This window comes from Lycorma delicatula, chromosome 12 (genome assembly GCF_047948215.1).
Source record: "Lycorma delicatula isolate Av1 chromosome 12, ASM4794821v1, whole genome shotgun sequence".
Classification (NCBI taxonomy): Eukaryota; Metazoa; Arthropoda; class Insecta; order Hemiptera; family Fulgoridae; genus Lycorma; species Lycorma delicatula.
Window position 1 is genome coordinate 8,822,925 of NC_134466.1, and position 19,858 is coordinate 8,842,782.

General features: G+C 32.7%; 1 protein-coding gene across 4 annotated transcripts in view; it reads right to left on the minus strand.

Annotated features, from left to right (window-relative positions):
- Window positions 1-1,034: 1,034 nt before the first annotated feature.
- The window catches only part of LOC142333015 (uncharacterized), a 75,345-nt gene continuing 56,521 nt past the window's right edge, over window positions 1,035-19,858 (minus strand). For all 4 annotated transcript variants that reach the window (XM_075379791.1, XM_075379789.1, XM_075379790.1 and 1 more), the window contains 3 exons: window positions 11,653-12,172; window positions 8,155-8,432; window positions 1,035-1,443 (listed from right to left, as the gene is read on the minus strand). In XM_075379791.1, the coding sequence (XP_075235906.1) occupies window positions 1,297-1,443; window positions 8,155-8,432; window positions 11,653-12,172 (945 nt within the window). In that variant the 3' untranslated portion in view covers window positions 1,035-1,296. The remainder of the gene's footprint in view (window positions 1,444-8,154; window positions 8,433-11,652; window positions 12,173-19,858) is intronic.

Below are 19,858 nucleotides of genomic sequence, written 5' to 3' on the forward strand. Positions count from 1 at the left end.
AGATTGGCTAGATGAAAACCCTTTAATTTCCATACTTATTTGTATCAATACATCGCTTAGATCGGGAGATATGCAGCATTAAAGGCAAAAGTGGTCTTTTCTCTTTAAAGTGGAATACTTCAGTTCAGAAAAATCATAGACGTACAAAAAAAAAATGAAGAAATTAAAGCTATAGTCTGAAGCTTTTAAAAGATTTTAATGCAGTTTACTGAAAAAATTTGTTTCCCTCTATGCGCTTGATCAAACACGAAGAACTTTCAAATTTTTAAAACTTCTCAGATTTTTTTTTAGTTTGATGATTTTTGAAATCTTTAATATACTGTCAAAAAGTAGAGTATTAAAACTTTAATTATATTTTTTTATTCCTTTCTCTAAGCCTCTGGTTTGTGGTTAAAGTAGTTTGAATACGATGATCATTTTTTATCACAAAATATAGTATCCCTTTAATTTTTGTACTATTGAAGTAGCCATTTAATTTTAGTTTGAAATGTCAGGAATACATCATTTTTACCTTTTTTTTTTAATCAGCCATAGCCTTTCTAGAATGCCTGAACAGATCCAATTTCTGTAGGTCTTCTACCGCCCCCTGAAGGCCTACACTGCCCATTTTGAGAACGAATGCTCTAGAGCTATGATGCCAAGAAAGTAAAATCAGGTAGATTACTTTATCCTATTTCAATCGCAATCAGTTATTTCATTTTTTAAGTTGTTTGAGTTGCTGCTGCGCTGATCAAGTTCAGATAATGTTAATTTGGTCACAAAATGAAATAAATTTCATTTAGCCATTTTGATATACATTTGCTAGAATCAAATAATTTTTATATTATTCTATATACTGTGATCTTTAATGACTTCAATCGGTAATTTATTGTAAAAAAATAATTCTCACTATTTCTATGCAAACACAAAAAAACGCACTTTATCAAATTTATAACCTAACATAAACAAACTTTTAAACATTCATGCTATAAATTGCTACAAAAAAATAATTTTCACTATTAATATACTTTAATAAAACAAAAAATAATAATTTTTTAATTTATTATCGGATAAATAACATTTTACTAATGAATAGATGTATACGAGTAGGTACATTTAAGAAAATAAATACGGATGTATTATTAGAATACAATACTAAAGTTACATCATTATTATTACTTATAAATAAATAATTCTATATATATTTTTTCCTTCTTTTTTTTTATTAATAAAAGCAAGGCAGTCAGTTACACTGAACAAGTGTACTTATACGGTAAAAAATATTTACACAGATATTTACACATATGTAAATAATAATTATGACCACAATAATTTCGGATGACTTCGACGTATCTGTAATTTTTTAACATGACTATATACTTTTAATGCGGGTCCAAGTTTCAAACAAAGACCGGTTAATACATCGCTTCTTTTCATTAAAAGTAATGACTGTCCATCAATTTCCTAAACAGAAAAAAAATTAAATATGAGAAACAAAGTTACAACACAAATTTGTAACAAAAGTAAAAAAAAATAAATATATTAAGATTTAAATTATAGGTGTATAGGTTTTAATTTAACCCGATAGATACCACGGCTACAAACTGAGATTTTCATGCAACCCTAAGATGTAAATCAGAATCCTCATATAATAGCCAAGAGTGAACATCCCACTGCAGCAGCAGTTATGCCACCCATAACTGAAAATAGCAATCAATGAGGTAGCTAATAAAATCCCTGTAGTCCTATCCATGAAGAAAGAATCAAGGATTTAGAAAGCGGAAGGATGAAAAAATGTAACATTCCACATTTTGGCTGGCATTTTTATTAATTACTTTTTACTATTTTACTTTCCCGACTATGAAGTTATACTGGAAAATTCCACAGAATAATATATAACTAGGAAAGTATGAAAAACAGGTAAAATTTTCCACTTTGGGGTTTTGCCACATCTTGGCGTTTCAACCAAAAAACACAATTTAGCATTAAAAAATTCTGGAAAAAACGTGCAAGGGGCATTTAAGTTAATTCAGGACCTTTTTGTAAAAAAAAAAAAAAAAAACATCAAGGAGTGGAAACTGCATTTATTTTTCCACATAGCCCTACTACTAGGGTAGCCTGCTTCAATTGTCATCACTGTGGAAATGCTGACCTCTGAGTAATTCTCTAGGGGCCCAAACAGGTAGAAATTACTTGGCACTAGGTCCAAACTATAGGGGGGCGTAAAAAAATTCCCCACTATTTCCTTTAATGTTTGCACTGTGCATTGAGCAGTATGAGATCTTGCAGAAACAGAACACTCTTTGTGATCAAATCAAGCCATTTCTTCCATAGTAATTCTACCGTAATTCGTGTGTAATTCTACCGTATTATGCACATCGTGCAGAACACGGCAGTAATGTTCACCATGATAGTGACATCATGTGGCAAAAAATCCTATGGGAATGATCCCATGCTTGTTCCAGAAGACACTTTTTTCTTTCTGTTGGAGAAGGGGAAACCATTTATAGGCTTATGTGGCCTCATACCCGATAGTAGTAGTATGGAACTCTCCTTTGTGGGCCTACCTACTAAAACCCCTCCCCTCTTAACATGGGATGCCGGACCATCTTACAGTATTATTATCACAGCACCTACATCTTGTCTCCATTGCTGGCCACTCACCTCAAACCTGTTGGGATCCTGCATTTTTTCCGGCCTATTGGGACCAGAGACCTGCCCCAAGAGAGACTCAGAGGTAGTTATTAATCTCAAGACATCCTCTGTCAACTTGGTTTGGATGATCTTAACCGGCACCATGGACACCAAGTGCCATGAATGTTCAGTCTGTACCATAGTCCCAAGATGTTCTTTGGGGTAAGCCTGCCTAATTCTCTTCTGCATGCTTCCCATTGCTGTAGGAAATGATTGCACATAAACACCATGTGATCTGGAGTGTCTTCCAACCAACAGTAATTGCAATCTGCGGAGGGTCTCAGCATCCACATGCACAAGCACGGTGTGAAACATCAATGACCGGTAAGGAACTGGTTGAACTCATACCCTAGTTCCCAGTGTTTTCACACAGCCATCTCTGGAGGTCTGAGATCAGTTTTTTCAGTTTGTAGGGCCATTTGTTGACTGATCCCATCTCTCCTACCACCTGCGAACAAGCAATGCCTCTGCATCCGCCTTACCCACTCCAATATACATTTCCTCCCTCTTCCGAATGAGAAAATCCAGGGACACAAGTCCAGCCACTACTCGTCTCGTCTCTAACAGTCACTAGGTCTCGGGCAGCACTGCCCGAGACGGTTCTGTATCTGCAGCATACCTGAAGGGGATAGGCCTGTGCACCTGCTAAGAATTACATGGATTCTCCCCCTCTGCAGCGCGACAGACCAGACTGAGGCTCCGTACAGTACTTTTGAGAATACCACCTCAATTAAGACCCTCCGCTTCAATGTGTGGGAACCCCCATGTTGGCTATTATCCAACTGATCATGACAGCCTTTTTTTTCTTAGGATTTGACAGACACTTCTACGTTCTTGTCTATCCACACCCTGAGGTATTTCACTGCAGGGATGGGGAGGACAACCGTGGTACCTACCCAAAATGAAATTGTGTTCAGCTTACATTTACCTGAGACTATGTTAATCAACACAACAAGCTTACTCAGGTAACTAAGCAAGCTTTTTACTTATTCAGGAGCAGAAGCTGAGTGGACTAATTATTGAAAAGTACACTTCAATAGAAAATCCCGCAAGTTGTGAGGTGCATTCAGCGATTAGGTTTTTACTGGCAAAAACCCTCAAACCAACTGAAATTCATCGGCAACTTTGTGAGGAGCACGGAGATGGAATAATGAGTGAAGGTGGAGCGAGGCAGTGGTGCATTCAGTTTAAAAATGACTGCACCAATATTCATGATGAGGACCGCAGTGGTCGGCCTAGCCTTATGACTGATGAAGAAAATCAACAATAAAATTTGTGAAAGTCGTTGCATTACAATTACAGAACTTGCTTCATTCCCCCAAATTTCATAAAGTTTACTGCATGAAATCGTATCAGGGAAGCTTGGTTATCGCAAGATGGGTGCCAAAAATCTAAGGCAGCAGATTTCTTCAGAAAAGGAATTGAGAAGCTTGTGCATCGTTATAAGTGCCTCAATTTAAATGGCGACTATGTAGAAAAATAGTTTAAGTTTCAAATGTACATAATAAAATTTCTTTTTTTTTATTTGGTTGGTTTTTTATTTCAAAACATAAGTTAGTTTCTGGATAGCCCTCATGTGTGTGATGTGTGTGTATATATATATATACACATGTGTGTGTGTATTTATATATATATATATATATAATCATTTACTTCCTGTTATACTCCAAAAGAAGTTATAAATAGCAGCAAATTACAACAAAAAAAGATCTGAAGTAAATAACAGACACCCAGAGCAATACTTTTGTTAACATCCTGTGATATAATGAATATGTATCCAGTATTAACATACATGAAGATACACATACAAAACGGCAATAACAATATCAAAAACTTTTTGTAAAGAAAATATTATTACATTATGATAAAACACTATATTCATTACAGCATTTACATTTTTTGTCTAAGAAAATATTTAAAATTGAAATCACTATTTATAACAAAGGATATTTTAATAAATTCTGACTGAATATGAAAATAGAAAAAACAGCCGGCAAAGGGGTACATAAACTTTTCCAGCTTTACCTTTAGTAAATTTTTATTTCAAATATGCTTACAGTTCTTTTTTAAATATTAACGATTTAAATATGTAATATTAAGTACAACTGTAAAATGTTCAATAAAAAAAAACTTTGATCTAATTTGTCACTCTTTATAGATTCATGTTTTGCCTTAAGAATTATGCAGTATTAGAAATATAACTAAGAAAAAAACCAAAATTTGTAGTAAAAATTTAATTAGATCACATACATAACGTCCCAATACTGGGTACGTTTAGGTTTATAATCTTGAAAATTAAAACTTTAATAAATGGATATTTTAAGTTTGAGTTTATTCAGCCCCCGTTTTTTGAAGGTTTAAAAATTGATTTATCAAGTAATTGTTTACATCAGTAAATCAGCCTAAAAAAGATGATCAAGATGAAGCTTGTATGCAAGTGTGTGTGTGTATAAATACACATATACACCAGGTGTGTAAATATGAAACTGAAATTTTTATATAGAAAATACACGTTTATTGTATGAAAGTGATAAAAAATATTTTATTTGAAATATTGTCCATCGCTAGCCATATATTTTCCTCATCTTTATGACAATTTATGAATACCAAGCCATAAAACTGTTGCTCTTTTGAGACAAACAAGACATCAAGCCAGTTTTGTACATTTTCATAAGAAATGAAGCGCTGTTCAGGAAGTACATGTCCCATCGATGCAAATAAACAGTAGTCGGACAGGGCCAAGTCTGGTGAGTAAGCGGTATGCGAAAGTATTTCCCAGCTGAACGCCTCAATCGTTTCCTTGACCGGTTTTGCTGTGTATGATAGTGGATTATCATGAAGCAAAATCACTTTGTGTTGCCTTTTTTGATGTTCTGGTCATTTTTCATGTAATGCTTGATTCAAATCGATCATTTGTTGTCAGTAGCATTCAGTGTTAAGGGTTTTGCCAGGTTTTAGCAACTCATAATAGAACACACCCTTCTGATCCTAACAAACACAGAGCACTGTCTTCATTCCATAATGATTTGGCCTTGAAATCGATGTCAATGGTTTGCCTGGAGTTACCCGTGATCTTGCGCTTAGGATTCTCAAAATATATCTGCTTTTCATCACCTACCACAATTCGATGGAGAAATGACTTTCTTTTGTACCTGTCGAGCAGCTTTTTGCAAGCGGTTTTTCTATTTTCTTGCCGTCTTTCATTCAGCTCATGTGGAACCTATCTTCTGGATCTTTCCCGTGGCTTTCAAACGTATGGAGATGGCTTCTCATGTTACATTTAACTAATCCGCAAGTTGTTGTTGTGTCTAAGTGTCATCCTCATCCTACAATGCTTGCAATTAGCTGTCTTCAAAGTTTTTCGGTGGTCTTCCACGTTCTTCATTTCTCACGTCAAAATCGCCACTTTTGAATTTTTTAAACCGCTCAAAGTACTGTGATTTGCCAAGAGCATGGTCACCATAAGCTTCAACAAGTATTCAATGCGATTCTGCAGCAGTTTTCTTAAAATGGCAACAGAAAATCAATAATGTTTGCAAATCGTAGGTTGTACGAAACTTGTTCAATGCTAATTAAACAGGTTTTGTTCAATGCTAATTAAAACTATGCTGTTGCATGGAAATGCATGGGTTAAAAAAACTGACAACACAGGTGGTTATTTCTGATGCACAGATTAACACACACCTACCCACAAAACGTAATTTAAAATTATTATAATTTTATTTAAATATAATATTTTCTTGTTTAATTCAATGATTCTAACTACGCACTTGCGTATACTATTTAATTCGCAAAGGTCTGGTGGTCCTAGTGTGATAGTCAGCACTAAATAATGTAATTCACAACTTACATAGAACAAATTTCGCTTATAAGGTCGGCAGACTGGTATAGCTGCAAGGCTTAATGCATAGATACAGTCAATTGGGCGACTGAGTTCGAGACTCAGCCAGATAGAGTTACTTTTTTGGAGTTTAAATATTATTAAGTTATTTAATTCTAGCGCTCACCGTGACATCTCAACATAGTAGATGACAATAACATTTGGGGTGGCAGTGCGATTTTGCAAATTTGTTTAAAAAATATTGTTATTTTATAATCATTAACAAACATACCTAACAAATATAACCTTCATTAGGCGAGATCTCAAGATACTGAAGGTGACCTTACCATACAGCCTCACTTCCTTGACCTTTTAATCTGAAAAATTAATGGCATCAATGCCATTATCTTTCATATATATAATATAATCATACATGTAATCTTTCATATATATATATATATAGAAGTAGTCAAATTTTGTCCGGTAATTCTAGAGATTGTTACTACATACATGCCTAATTTAATATTGGCAAACAGCACTAGCAGCTCAGAATCGGCTGGAGCACAGTATACGCATGCGCTAGTACAAGTGTCACTCCTGCTGCGCAGTTCTGCCACCACTCTCAGGCTCTCATAAAAGAGCATGCACGAGAGTGAATTTTCAATTCATCACTGACCACCACCTGAAGAAGACAAGACGTTCCCTGGCTGCTTCAACATGGGACTTCCCGACGAATGCCAACATCCCCACCAAAGAAGCAGGCCCGGCTGGCCCGCCGAGGGAGCCGCTGGACATGGATGCTATCTTCTTGCTCCAGCTCGCCAGCTTCAATTGCCCTGGCCAGCAGGCTCAGCAGTAGGAGCTGGCCCAGCGTGGCATCACTCAGGGAGAATCACCTCAGCCACGCCGACAAAAGATGACCGACGCCAACCTGACACTGCAAAGCCCTCACAAGGTTATAAATTATCAGCCATCACAGCCATTCAACAACAGCCCTTCTCAGGGCTACCATAAGGTTATTAATTACAACAAGCCGTCGAAACCGATCAATGACAACAGTCCTTCTCTGGACTAATGAGGTTATTAAGTGCAACGTGCCGACAAAGCCATTTGGTGACAAGATGATTTAGAGGCCAACACAACACCAAACACACGTACATATAAACATTAACATCTGGAAAATTTCCATCCGGTTTTTTGGGTTCCTTGAGTATCAAAACGTCAATATCTAGTGAAAACCGCATATACTCAAATTGGGCAGATTACAATACTTTCCCTTCTAGACCTATAGCACTATCTAAATGGAAAAATAAAAATAAAAATCACAATATCACAGAATACAAAATTAATCGCAAAATAAGTAATGTACATATTTACATTCAATGAAGATGCAGATTTCAGGGTTTTTTAAAATTATGTTTACTATAATATTATTCAGTAAACAAAATTCAATTTTGAACCAATTGATTAGAAGATTTTTTAAATGCTCAGTAATTTATTAAAACATTATAGAATGCTTTCTATTAAGTTGAAATATTATGTTGAGTTACCTGAAAACAATTTACTCTCAGCAACGCTGAAGAGGAAAAATTGACATTAACCGGTCTGCATACAATGCATTTTAATCTAGTACTACTTCAAATAAAAAAAATATTTATTACCTGATCCTTGAAAATTTTTGCCGTTTCTGGATCAAAATATTTAACAAAATACTGAAATACTTCTTGAGGTGACCAAGGAGAAGCATCCGGAATAGTTTCGTCAATAGGATAACCATCATAAGGATCTTGTAAATACATAGGAGGAAGATGACCCTTTTCATACGTGGATGGTCGATTGCTATTATGATTAGATAATGGTAAAGTGAAATTCTTTTGTATGTTTTCTTTAACATCATTTGTTATAACCGGTTTTATATCTTTCACATCTTCTGAATTGTCTAACAAAAAAAAAAACATAAATAAAAATAATTTAAAAAATATAACATGTTAAATTTAAAATACAAGTTTCTTGAAAATAAATACACTATCGACTCATTGGTTTTTGGCAATAATTACCTGTAATTCTAGGTATAGTTCCTAGGATTAACAGCTGCGGTTCCTAGGCTTGTTAAATGACTGCAAAAATATACACAGCACAATTTTTGGGAGAAAAATCTTTTTTATTTCTATCATAATTTCCTTTCAAATCTATACCGCTTAGCCCAACAATGCTAGCTTCCTATCCTGTCCTTATAGAATGTGATTTATTCAGATTATAAAATAAGCATTTTTTGGCAACAGCTTCATCTTTTCAAATAAATCTGTTCCTGCAAGACCATTTTTTTTATATGAAAACAGATGACAGTTCAATGGTATAAAGTCTGGTGAAGAATTTAGTAGTATAATTTAAACAAATTTGCTGCCACAATCGCAGAAGAAGAGCAGTCTGTGCAATGTCTTTGTGTAAAAAACCTTCTTTTTTGTCAAATGCAGTCGATTTTTCTTAATCCCTTAATAATTCTTATTAATTTCTTAATCTAGACAATCCAGCAAAGATGCTTATTATTTATTACCTAGTTATTGCTTTACTATTCTTCAGAAAGTCGATGAAAATTACGCCACAAAAATTCCAAAAGATCATCTTTCCTACTGATGGAACGGTTTTGTTCTTCTTTATAGCAAATTCCCTGAAGTACAACATACTGGTTTCAGGTTATTAGTAATTATCCGAGCTTCACTAACTGTTATGAAGCAACACAAACATTACTCTAAATTACATCGAAACAGCCCCTAATGGGACTTAGAAATTTTTACTCGTTCACGTTTTTTATAAATTGTGAATGCATGCAGCACTTTCAATCTTCTATCCATCATCACCGTTCATTCAAATCATTAAATATTCAGTTCATTTGTGCAAATTTGATAGCTCTGAAAATAAACAAACGATTATAAGCTTTTGATCAATGGAGCTGGCTCACTATAATATTTATTAGACTGGGCTTTACTTTCCTGTGTGATTTTGCCTTCCAAACAATAATATTTGATTAGCACACAAAATTCTGTTTCATCCCTTTTTCACAAATCACAATTCTTCATCGGTTTTAAACAACTGAACACTCACTGGTTAATTAAAAATGATCTCGATAATCTATGAGCGGAATCTTTTGTCTTTACAGGATAATCTAACATCACTCATATATTGTGCTTAATAAATATTTAAATATATTTATATCAATAAAAATATATAATATATATACTTATATAAATATTATGTGTTTACAAATATAAATGTATCTATAAAGACAAAAACAAGTTTTGAAAAACCAGAAGTTCTGAAAAGTAAAGAAATATTCACAATTTTAGGTAATATTAGAAATAAAACTTTTTAGGTAAAAAATTGTATAATACATAATTTGGTTGATTTGCAAGATTCTTCTTTAATTAATAATAGAAATAATGGACTTTATAACAAAAAAACATTTTTTTAAACAAAACAATACATCCTAGTCAGCTTACAACTGTTGGAGTTGTTTTTCTTTATAAAATACAAAATAATTAAATTTTATTTTTAGATATTACATGTTGATACAAAAAAAAATAATTTGGTTACCTGAACCAAATAGTAATGGTATCTTCATGTTGCTTACAATAAACACTTAAAATGGCATTATGATGTTAATAATATTGCTTACATTGTAAATAATTTTCTACTCTATAAAGGTATTATTTCTACAATAACTTTTATAAATTTCATAAATAATAAAATAAAATCTCTAAATATTTTTTTGATTGTAGATTTATTTAGTAGTTTAAAGTTGTTTAAAAACTATTCGCATACTATGCGTTTCAAAATGAATATGGGGGTTTTAAAGTTACATAATATTTATTACATCTTACTTTCATTGATAAATTATACTTGAAATGAAAAAGCAACTCAAACAGTTTTTCCTATAAGTGTCAATGTGAGCACTATTTGTTAAACACGGCACATCTCCAGCTGATAGGAGAGGTCATCCCATAATTTAATCAACAAGTGTGGAGTAACTGCTGCAACAGCCGCTTCAATCCTGCGTGTCAAGTTGGGTAGGTCAGTCGGTAATGCCGGCACATAAACTTGATCCTTTATATAACCCCCAAAGAAAAAACTGCAAGGAGTCAGATCGGGCAACATGGAGACTATGGCAAACAACCCTTGTCATCTGGTCGCTGGCAACCATTCTGGCAGTCGGGGAGAATTTCATTCAACTGATCACTTACAACATTATGCTAGTGAGGACGCGCACCATCTTGTTGCCAAATAAACTTCTGTGGTTTGTATGCAGTCAAGAAAAGATTTCCTATTATTAAGCATAAAAGACTCTCTTACATGTTCAACAATGTCTTCTAACACACTATATTGTGTACTCTTCCCTTTACAAATACAGCCGGCGGTTTGAAGTTGTTTATACCATCTATGAATCTTATTGTCACTCTGGGATCGGAATGGAACATATGTTGAATGGTAATTACAGATGTGCTCTTTGCAAACTGCAGAACACAGAATGCTTTCTGTTGGGGGGTTAGTCACCATCTTTGCTACTACCACTTTGAAGCAGAAAGTACAGTTAATAAGCTTGCGCACAGCTAAATCTGTTTTAGTTGTTCTTTCATTTCACATTTCATGTATAATTTATCAATATACATGAAACTTGAGAAATATTTTATACCCTTAAAACCCCAATTTTCATTTTGAAACATACTGCAACTTAAAATTAAACTGAACCGGTTCAAACAACAACTATATAATAATCATTAATAGATCATAATCATTCATGTGAATACGAAGAAAAATGGAAGATGTAAGAAGAGAGGATAAATAAAAAATGGAAAGAATTCTGCAAAGGATAAACACAGAAGGGCAGATGCTTAAAAATTTAGATGAAAGATGACACCGGTTAATATGAAAATATTAAATGACCGATTTAATTAAGATTGGAGGAAAATAAGATAACACTAAAAAACTGCCGCAGAATTATGTGACAGATGGAGTAACGACCAGTTAACAGAATACAATCAAATGAAATCTGAGATATAATACAACTTACAGTCAAAATGGAGATTAATCAGAGGATGTTTAATCAAAAGTATTTAATAACATTCTTACATAACATACATCAAAATATTAAAATAATAACTTACCAAATTCTGAAGTAGCAATAGAATTATTACAAGTTACAGTGGACGAAATCGTACTTGTAGTTGTAGTAGCAGATGACATTGTTGAAATAACACAAGTCGACGAAGGGCTGCCTGTAGTATTACAAGACGAAATTGTTGAAGAAATAACATTAATCGTACCTGTCGTAGAACTTACAGTCGAACAATAATTATTATTAGGATTATTGATAATAGTAATATTACTGGTACTCGTAACAACAATACCGGAGGATGATGATGTTACCGATAATGACGGTGAAACGTTAATTGGAGAACACAACGGTGGTTTAACATCTTCATCAATTTTACAGTCGCTAGTATTATTATTGTTATTACTACTAGCAATAGTTAAATTGGAAGCGGAAGAATTTGAAGAAGAGCTGTTATTCGAACAATTAGAACATTTCCATCTATCAATTTCTGTCACATTTAATGGAATATGTGGATTATGACAAATAAAATGGTACGCTTCATAGCATGAACTACAAACAGCTATTTTACCCTGTAAAAGAAAATGATGTTTCATTACATTAATTTAATGCATATTAAATAAAATTTATATAAAACACTCATGCACATATATAACAAGATCTGTTCAGAAAATAACCAAATATTTTTAATTACGCACTAACAAAGAGATATTTAGTGACATGCGGTTGGCAGCATCATGTTCTGTATAACCTCCTCTGTAACCACATGTTCTTGGATTATTTATATCTCATTTGGTTTTGATGTTATTGTTGTTTGAGTACAACATGTTTAAATGTTAGTGGCTATCTGTAACTTGCAATTTTCAGGAAGAACAATACAACGTTAAGTTTGCGTTAAACCGGGGGAAACTTTCACAGAAACATTTCAACCTTTGAAACAAGCTTACAGATGATGCTCCAGGTCATACACAATGTTACGAATGGTTTTCACAATTTAAAAGTGATCATTAGTGAATTGAAAATGACCCTCGACCCTCAATGATGGGCTTTCAACTTAAATTGATGACACTTGCGTTCAGAAAATCAATGATCTGGAGTGTGCAAACCGCAGATTGAGTATCAGAATTTGCAGAAGTTAGCATCCTGATTGGATCATGCAATGATCCAATCAGGATGCTAAAAATTGACATCCATTGAGAGTTGCAGCAAAGTTTGTTCCTCGTTTGATGACCGAACAGCATAAAGAATATCAAGTGGATGTTTGTTGGCTACATCTTGAACAAGCCGATGAGACATTCACGCAAAGGATCATTAACGGGAAACAAAATCTGGGTGTACGACTAAAACATCAGGACAAAAATTCAATCATCATAATGGATCGACAAAGGATCTCCATGCTCCAAGAAGCACGTCAGTCTTGATCCAATGTCAAAGGATGCTTTTTTTTTAGATTTAATGGAATTGTGGATTTTGAATTCTTGCCTTCCAGGCGAAACAGTGAACCATGCATACTATATATCAAGGCATTTTACAATGGTTACATGAAAACATTCGCAAAAATAGATGAATTGTGGTGACACAACTCATTGTTCCTTCACTACAACAATGCGCCCACCCGCACACTTGGCTTTGTCAATTTGTCAGTTTTTTGACAAAAATCAGATGACTGTCCTCCCTCAGTCTTCCTACTTGCAAGATCTGACTCCTTGTGATTTTTTCCAAAATTGAAGTCAGTGATGAACGGATGTCATTTTGAGAATATTGATGACATTAAAGCAACATTTTTCACGGGCCTTAAAGGCCACTTCAAATGAAGCTACCTAGAACTGCTTCATGAGGTGGAAAAACCACTGCGAAAAGTGTGTGAACAGGGAAGGAGAGTACTTTGTGGGGAAAAGGACCAATAATCTGTAAAATTAATAATAAAGAGTAAAAAAATAAAGTTTGGTTATTTTCTGAACAAACTTCATCTATATATATATATATATATATATATATATAAAACTTGGTTATAATTCAAGAGATTCAAAGGACCAATCAAATATGCTCATTACAGCTGAGTGCTCGGTACTTCTGAATTGCCACATTGAAACCATAAACTTTAACGCCGTCATTATCTATTATATTACAAAAAATAAACTGTATACCTAAGAAGCTGTTTAAAAAAATAAAATATCGATGTGTTTTATTTTATACACTAACAAATAAAATTTAGATGTAATACAATCTTTAGACGGTAATACATTTTGCTTTTAACCAAAACTGTTAGTGTTCAATGAATTAGCAAAACAAATGGTAATAAGTCTGCAGTAAACTTACCAAAATCATCGAGCAAAGTAACAAATGAACACCACAAAAAAATTTCTTATGTAATGTTTTTAAGTACAAACTATATTTATTAAATCTAAAAAATCATTCTACCCTATTTTTTCTTCATTCTAACACAATACGTCAAAACTTAATTGCGCATGCAAACTAACTAGCCTTAAAATAATTGTTTATTTTTGTTTGTTTAATAATCTTATACCTGTAATCATCAAAACAGTTCTGTAGTTTATTAAAGTATTCCACAAATTCATCACTTACATTATTAGTCTCCCTCAACTCTGTTAATTTTTTAAAACATTCTTTGGCATCAGTCATTGACACAACTGGGAGAGTAGTAGATTCATCTTCATTTTTTGATGTCAAAACAATTTGATGTCTGTTTTTAAACAACTTTTGCTACAAATGAAATTTGAATAGCTGAGATTTATAGTAAATTTTCAGTCAATAGATTTATAGTTAATTTTTCAGTCTGCATTTTTGAAACTGCACCACTGATAGGTACATTTTTACATCTTTTCACTTTAAACCATGATAAGAGGGCGCTATCTAAGTCGTCTTTGTCATTTGAGTTTTTTGCTTGTGCGATTTTTTTCAAAAGCACTCGTAAGTTTCTCATAACTCTTCCAAACTGTTGAAACTGTAGATGGTCCATGTTTTTTGCAAACATCTGAATTCCATAGGCCTTATTCCATTTCTTGGATATTTTGAATTTTATCACTCAAAGACAGTTGTTACCTTTTGATGCCCAACATCGTTCATTACAAACGAACTGGAATAGAGTACACTTTTTTTAAAAATACACTGTACAATTTTTTTTAGCAAGAAACACTAAAATGCAAACGCATTCACTGATGCAACTATAGTATTACTGTACTGTATTTGACTACTGAGTATCTGATCAATCACTTTAATACAATACTGTTTGTTTAACTGATTCTACGGTACAGTACTGTACTTTTAAACTGAAAATTATGACTACTGAATTTACCAGTGGGGGTACAACAGGTAAAATTTAACTTTAACCACATCCCTCTTAAGACTTTCATTTAAATTGTTTAAAAATGTGCTATAGAGTTTGATGAACATGTTTGGGTGGTTTAAATGGATCATTGTTTGGCCCCAGTCTTTCCTGGAATTTTGCAAACAGAAAAACCCGAGTAATTAAAATAACTACCAGACTTAGTAATACTGCAATTGAACTTGTACAGTACATACTTGAATTGTACGTACTGTACTGTACAACATCCTGTTACAAACCTTTAGTTCACCCTTCAGATCTGACCTGAACAAGCCAAAGGATAAAATGTTACAATCTTTACATATAAATCATAAATGAAGAAATGGAATTTCCCTTGAATTGAGGCTATTTGTTTATTTAACTTTTTTGAATTACTGTATTTAAAAAAATGAAAATGCTCGTAATAACCAAGTCCATGATGCATCAATACCTCGCTAAAAGCAAGTTGATTTATCATTAATGAGATAGAAAAGCAAACAAATCCCAGAATTTTGCTCGTTACAACCAAGTTATAGTTATAAGCGAGCTCATTATTCGCTTCTACTATATATAGACTTTTTAAATAAATATTATTAATAATTTATATTTATAAATAAATAAAAAACATATATATATATAATTTTTGATTAACTGATGATGAGTGAAACCCTCAAAAGTGCTTTTATTGTAAAAATTGGAGAAACAGTAAGATAAGATAAGAAATATTGTTAGATTCTGAACTGCTGGTGGTAAGCTAAGTTTTACTTTTGTCTTTGATATAATTAGTAAAGAGGAAGATATGGACAAATACAATAAAAGAGGAATTAATTTTACTAAATTAATAGGCATAAAACTTAAATTCAGTAAGTCTATGATCAGAGCACACTAAATCATAAACTTTCACAATATTATAGTTGGATTTTTGAAGCGGAAGGCTGGCTGGATCAGGGGTATCTGATTGAATCGTGGCTATCTTTGAATCTGTTGAACCAGATAAAAACATTTTACAAATTCACATTTATCTATGAAAGCTGTCTTTAAGAGTTCATAAGTCTCTGAAGCTGATTTCCCAGTGTTCAAATAAAATTGGATAAAACTCATTCCGTTTTTTTATCCATTTTGTGAAATCAATAATTCACCGAGGAACCAAAAACACATCTTAACTCATCAGGATCACTTTCTACTGAACAAAGATATCACAGTGATATTTTCAGAATGTTTCAAGAACAAAACAAGCTTCCCCTTCCACAATCATGGCAAACCTAACCCTTAAGCAGTGGTGCAACTTGTCTTTTTTTAATCACAACTTGAACAATATATTGATTCTTTTATAAATTGAACAGGCTCTAACTATTATTTACCAGTATTATTCTCACAAGCATGAGGATAATGAACACAATGGAGGTCCATGGGGCAGGATCCCCTGACTGGCTAATAAACAATAATGCTAAAAAAGTTGATTTCAACTAATTTACACAAAAAAATAATCTCTATATGACCTCTATTTAAATATACTAAAGCACCCATGTTTAAAATGACTAAATCTTTATATTAACATTTTAGAAAACCATGTAACTCTCACTAATAATAACAATACAGTTCAGGTTAACAATAAATTACAGATATTAAGTACTGAACAAAAAAAAAATTAAAAACATAAAACAATATCTTTTGAATTTAAAAACACAAATAAAACATTTTAATTGTTTAAATAAATTCACTTAATAAATACACTCTGGAAATAGTAAATAACAGTGATAAACTTTGTGGTTATTGATAAAACTATAACAATCAATTGCTCAACTTTAAGCAACACCTGTTTCCTCTTTAATATCAAAAAAATAAAAAATTACAATGAAAACGAATTAAAAAGAGGGTACTTACGTATTAACGCCAACGCAGCTACAGCTTTATTTAAAATTGAGTATTTATTTAATTGAATCTCTTTATTAATTTTAAGAAATGGTTATTTATATTTATTTATTTTATAAATATAATTTAACCAAACTTAACCTACGCTCGCTAACCTTGACTAATTAACACCGTAATTTTTTGAGTATTTATTTAATAAATTCAGTAATTATTGTTATTTAAATAATAAATAATTGCAATTACGGTGTTAATTAGTCAAGGTTAGCGAGCGAAGCGAGCATAGGTTAAGTTTGGTTAAATTATATTTATGAAATAAATAAAAATAACCATTTATTAAAATTAATAAAGAGACTGTTTTAAATCTATGATAAACTCTATCAACCCACATTCCACTGAAATCAGATTGACTACTTTGTTTTTAAATAAAGCTGTAGCTGTGGCGGCGTTAATACACAAGTACCAAAATGAGAGCTTAAATTTCCTTTTTAATTTGAAAAAAGATTTATTACAGTTTTTTTTTTGTATGTACATTGTTAAGATTTAACATTAACGGTTAAAAAATTAACAATTGAAAATAAAAACATTCTCTCTCCAGAGTTAATAAATCTTTTTTCATTGAAAATTGATGATTTTAACTTAATTTTCTTAGGTAGTTTTTTATGGTTGGGATCATTAGTGCAAGTAAGAGACAACAATGAATCCTTTTATTTTGATTAGAGCTTAAGAACGCTTTTAACAATGACTTGGAAAATACAATTGCCTATGGCAAACTTCAGTAGGTATTCGGTCTATCTTCTATCTTGATTGTGTGTAATTACCTATTTCTATTTTTTTTTTTTTGCTATTTGATATTTTTACATACTGAATTTTTTTATCTCTATATTTTTGTCCATTTATCATCAGAGTATTAGCAATAGCATCAAGAAGTTCACTACGAAGCTGGTACAAAAAAGAAGCTGATTTTATACGTAGAAGAAAACAGGATTAGATCTATTGCCATAAAGTTCAACATCAAAGAAACAAATGTTTGTCAATGGCGTAAAAAATATGATTTGATTTTTACTTGCAAATCTATGACAAAGGGGAGTCACAGGATCAAAAACAGGAAATTTCTTGAAGCAATGGTTATGTTACTTAATTTATAATAAAAGCTTGATCTAAAGCATTCCCAGTAACAAAAAATGCTACAATTGAAGCAGTTGATGATTTAAGATTTTATTGCTACAACAGGCCAGAGCAGAAAATGTATGAAAAGGAAGAAATTTTCTCATAGATGGAAAACTTCAATCTGCCAGAAACTCCTGTAGATTTTGAAGATAAGCTTATACAATTTCAGTGACATATAATTAGCCTTCATCCTTTAAGAATACTAGAAATGTGAATGAACCCTCCTTTACTTTAATATGCTGCATAATTATACAGTAACTTTAAAGGGTGAAAAAGAAGTTAAAATAGTCGGCACAAAATACAAAAAATAATGTTTCATTCACTGTAATGCTATGTATTATGGTAGACAGCCAGAAATTCCCCAATGATATGATAGCATGATCACACAAGAACAGTCAGGTGAATTCTAAAATTATAAGAGACTGGATAAATGCTGTGTGGCACAGAAGACACACGGTCTTTGGAACTCTCTAAAAACCTAAAAACATGCTTTTAATGGATGTATTTAAAGGACATTTAGAGGATTCAGTGAAAAATAGATTAAAGAAAGAAAAGAAAGATTAAAGAAAGAAAGTGACTTGGATGATAATACTGGGTGGTATGACCGGCCAACTCCAGCCGCCTGGTGTCAAAGACTATGGAAGAAAACAATGCAAAAACTGGTTAAATTCGGCAAACCATCCTTGAACTGCTTCCAAAAAAATAAAAATAAAATATTAAGAGCTTTAACCTGTGGATGCTGACCTCAGTATTTTGTATGGACTCAACTCTCGTGTTACGCTGCCGACCTCCGTAAAAGAAATACGGTCCAGTGTGCATGATGTACTTCGCACTACCGTGTCCTCAGGGTCGAAGTTAGAGAGAATCTGACTGTGTAGCTTTACAGCTGACATATTGAACTTTGGTTTCATTTGTCAATGACCCCATTAACATAATTTTTATTTATAGTGTTACATCATTATTGTTAGCAAAAACTGAGATATAAAATCCCAGAGACCATTTATCATTATAAACCGCATATCATTTATATGTTATTCTATTATTATTAGTCTTCCGAGTTTCAAATAACTGTAGAAAATTTATGATCAACAAACATAGCAGCATGTTTATAAATTACACAGTACTTTATAGGATATACAGAGATTCTTTTGATCTGCTGTAGAGCCGGTCAAAAACCGGTCTATGCGATGGAATACAATAAACAAATGGGGGAATTGATCTCAAAGATCAATCATTACAGGCATATCTAGTTGAAAGAAGAGGCATGCACAAATGGAACACGAAACTATTTAGAAAATTACTAAACGCTACAATTTTAAATAGCACAGTAATTTACAGAGAAAACACAGGTGAAAAATTGACCAACTTGCTTTTCATGTAATTCTAGGGGAGGTCCTTTTTCTCAAATAAGATGATAATGATAGATAAGTAGCTGGACGTCATGTGATGGATAACACAATTCCTCGTTTCAGAGAATGACACTTTATTAGAAAAATCACTAAATCGGGAAAAAAGCTAACACACAAAAGTGTGTTGCTTGCACTAAGCACAAAAACAAGAAAGACACAAGATATTGTTGTCCACAATGCGACGCTGGTTTGTGCTGGAAGGATATTTTGAGGTCTATCACATCAAACTTAATTTCTAACGTAAAGAAAATACATTTTTTTTGTCTTAAATCATTTGACTGGTTAGATACAACGCTCCAACATTCCCTATATAAGTGCTAGACATTTCATTTCAGTACACACCCTACATCCCTATTTGTTTTACATATTCCAAATGTTGCCTGCCTGCACAATTTTTTCCTTCTACCTGTCCCTTCAATATTAAAGCGTCTATTCCAGGATGCATTAATATGTGGACTATAAGTCTGTCTCTTCTTTTAACTATA